The sequence below is a fragment of the Acanthamoeba castellanii genome (genome assembly GCF_000313135.1).
Source record: "Acanthamoeba castellanii str. Neff unplaced genomic scaffold scf7180000083656, whole genome shotgun sequence".
NCBI lineage: Eukaryota > Discosea > Longamoebia > Acanthamoebidae > Acanthamoeba > Acanthamoeba castellanii.
The window spans coordinates 1-3,613 of NW_004457645.1; the positions used below are offsets into that span (position 1 = coordinate 1).

Genomic DNA, 3,613 nt, shown 5'->3' on the forward strand with positions numbered 1-3,613 from the left:
GCAGCAAGAAGAGCAACAAGAAGCAGGACGAGGCCGATCACGACAGTAACAGCGAACCGCGCATGGTGGCCCAGCTACAGCTCCAGCCCGTCGACCCCAGGAGGAAGGACAGCCTGGTAACACACGCCCACATTAGAGAGATGTAGAGAAGCAAGATAAATTTTAGTTGACATGCTGGCACTTTCGCATCATTTTGTCCCACAGCCCAATGTCTGGGTGGGCTGCCAGTGCCACTCTACTCCACCATGCAGCTCCACCAGGCCACAGATCATCACCACCTTTTATTACTGCCAACTGGCAGGTGCATGTGCTCCTCATGGCACTCAACAACACTGATGCCAACACCACAGGTGTACTTGTGCCACTGGTCAAGATCTATCCCAACATAGGTGACCTCCTCCACTACCCAGAGAGAGAGAGAGAGGAAAGATAAAACAACAAAACTACCAACAGCACACTGGTGCTGGGCAGGCTATGAAATTCAAAAATCTCTTCGCACCCCCACCCCATGCAAAGACCATCAAGTATTCATCCATCGCCCCCAGACCATCAAAGCCTTCTCTGATGCCACCATGGAGTCAGTGGTGGAAGCCCTTTCCCTTGACCCCACCCAGGTTGTAGGGTGGGAGCATGTCCTCAGCAAGCTCCTCACCCTGGTGGACACATCCAAGGCATCCTCCATCCTCACTCGCAGGACCATCTCCATCAGCCCTCAAAGAACCCCCCAAGATCTACAATGGCGTCCACATCCACATTTCCAGCCTCCCTGCCAGTACCACCCCTGCCTAGCTCCATAAGATCAGCAAGGGCTTCAACACCAACCTCCTATGCTGCAACATCCTCCACTCCCATCTCAGCACCCCACTCAACAAGGGAATCCTCATCTTCCATGTTGCCCCCTATGTCCTCCTGACAACCAGAACCTTCCCTCTCAGTGCACACACCCTGATCTTTCAATTCTCTGACCACCTCACACACTAACTTGTGGTCATTTGAAATGAGAGGTCCAGTCATTTTGAAAAGTGATTTTGTTTGTCAGTTTAACCTTACAAAAATGGTTTTGATAACACAAAAATGGTTTTATTTTAACAATAACAAGACAAAATGGGGTGCATCGTGAGAAATGGCAGATTAAAATTCCATCATAATGAGAGATATGATACTGTAACTGGGCCAGCAGTCAAATTAGTTTGGTGTGGTGTAATGAGAAAAGATTGGTATAATGTGAGGATTACTGGGGTAGCAAGTGTTCTTTATTTTATTTGCGTGGTGGCGATTTGTCATTGAGCACACACTTGATAACACCTAGTGGAGGAAGCTTTTTTTGATGAATTGGGAAGTGAACAAAGGAGTTTATTTTAAAAGTTGGAAAGATGGGAAAGACAGAGTTTAGTATTCACTCCTATCCACATCAGAACCAGATTGGAAAGGGGAAAGTGACCCAAGGGCAGGTAATTGGTTGTTGTCAGAGTTGTGGTGAGGGCTTCTGTCCCTCCTGCTCCTGCTCCTGTTCTTGTGGCACTTGTGTTGTGATCCATGGCTGTGCTTGTGGTGGTCATTGTGGGCACTGCTGCGTCTGTGGGTGTGGGTGTCAGTATCCTCATGATCTCACTGCTTTCTCTTGTGCAATGGTTCTGAGTGAGGGGTTGTGGAGGGCTGGGACTGCTGTTGATTTTGAGAGTCAGTGATATATTTCATCATGTACATGTACACAACGAAAAAAGGGCATGGTTGAATACCTGTGCAGGGGTGCTAGGAGCTGATGCCTGTGGAGGTTGAGATGGAGGAGCAGGGTGAAGGTCAAGAAGAAGTTGAGGTACTGGATGAGGTGAGTTGATGCACCACAGTCCAGGCTGCTGAAATCCAGGACACAATGTCAGATGGGTTGGAGTGAATGATTATGCTGTTGATAGCACTTGTGATGATGTTGGTCTCAGATTTGTTCAGTTGTGCAGAAGCTCCATTGATGTGGTAGCTGAAGTTGAGATGGAAGCAGGCATGAAGTGGAGTAGCACAAAGTGGAGTGTAGTCAAGAACACTTCATGCTTCGGTGCTGGAGGCATAGGCAGTAAGGACAAGCTGATAGAGAAAGCAGGTGAGAAGAGCATGTGCCACCAAGTCAGATGAACAAAATACATACTCAGTTGATGCACTTGAGGAGCAATGTGGACCCACTTCAGGTTCCACCTCTTGATGAGGGAGGGCTTCTTGTAGGCCATGGGCTTGGGAACCTTGGCAATGTCCTGGACCAGCAGCAACTCTGGATTGAAGGTATAGGACTTGTTCACTCAACCTATGAACATGGTGTAGAGGCCTGTATGAGTATTGTGTACATGTACATGATGAGTTGTCAGCATATTTCTAAAATGGAGTAAGCTGTGGAAGGGGTAATGAAGAGCAATAAGTCATTGCATACACATACACAATGGACCCCACCAGCGCTCTTGGAGTGGATGTTGGGGATGCTCCCTGAAATGAGACACAGAAGCTGCCAGGGGCTATTCTCATTGGCAAGGAGGTTGAGAAGAGCCACCATTTCCAGCACATTGGTTGTCAGGATGGCAGCAAAGCAGTCTGTGTGGTGAGACAGGTGAGTAATCAAACACATGAGCCTTGATTCAGAGAGCAATGCATAATGTCCATGTTGATTTGGATTGGTGTAACCCATCATCTGGTTCAGCCTGTGCTGATCCCAGTGGGAACCAAGTGTTCATGAAAAAGGGTCAGTGACTCTTTTTCCTTAGCTGATGCAAAAGATGTACAGATTATCAAGCAAAGATGGACAATAAAGTGTACACTTGCAAAAGATGGTGAGAGAGAAGACTGCTAGAGTCAGGCATATATTTCTTTGAGAGTGTCATGTGTTGTGAGCAACTGATCCAGATGAGCCATGGTCCTGCCAATAATCCCTATGGCACTGCCACCACCTGACAACAAGATTAGTCCTGCAGACAGCAGTAATCTTGGCAATCCAGAACTGCTCCAGGGTCTCATCCTCACTTGGGTGGATGGCAACCCAGATGCCAGGTGTGAAGACAAAGTGCTGGGCATCTTGAGGATGAGCTACCTGCACATGTTTTTGGAAGCAAGTGAGTGCATTATCAGTGAGCTGGGAAGCAGAAGAGTGTGGGGTGAGGGAATCAAATAGAGTGGGGACAGCATGTGGAGAAGCCATGGCTTCAGTCCAATGTTGGTCCAGTGTGTCCTGCCACTCCTGGAGCTCAGCAGAGAGCAGTGAGAAAACAGCTCCTGAGAAATCTCAGCATCTGGGGCCAAGGGTGGGAGAGTCCAGGGAACACCTGCAGCAAAGGGTTGAGACAGGCAACAGAAGTAAGCATGGTGGTGGTGGAGGTGGTAGGTACCAATTGGGAGCAAACTCAGCAGTTGGTAGGGCATTGACCACTCACCCTGGCTTATCATGCATCTCTGGTTTTCCCTCAGTGTTCTTGTAGAAGTGGAAGACATGGGGAGCAGCATGACCAGAGAGGCCATGCATGTGGTTCAAGAGCCAGGATTTCCAGTCCCACACTTTTTCCAATACACAAAACTGGGGTGCAGGTCCTTCCTAAGAGTAAACAGACCAAAGAAAGGTGCCTAGTTGACTAGGAGAGAA

The 3,613-nt window shown here is 48.3% G+C and overlaps 1 protein-coding gene across 1 annotated transcript; it reads right to left on the reverse strand.

Moving 5' to 3' along the window:
- Positions 1-1,358: 1,358 nt before the first annotated feature.
- Positions 1,359-2,536, reverse strand: ACA1_306440 (uncharacterized protein; the record flags this gene model as incomplete). Its single annotated transcript, XM_004352523.1, has 4 exons — positions 1,359-1,540; positions 1,712-1,739; positions 2,154-2,260; positions 2,437-2,536. The coding sequence occupies 4 exons, from the start codon at positions 2,534-2,536 to the stop codon at positions 1,359-1,361; spliced, it is 417 nt and encodes a 138-aa protein (XP_004352575.1).
- Between the last annotated feature and the right edge of the window lie 1,077 nt (positions 2,537-3,613).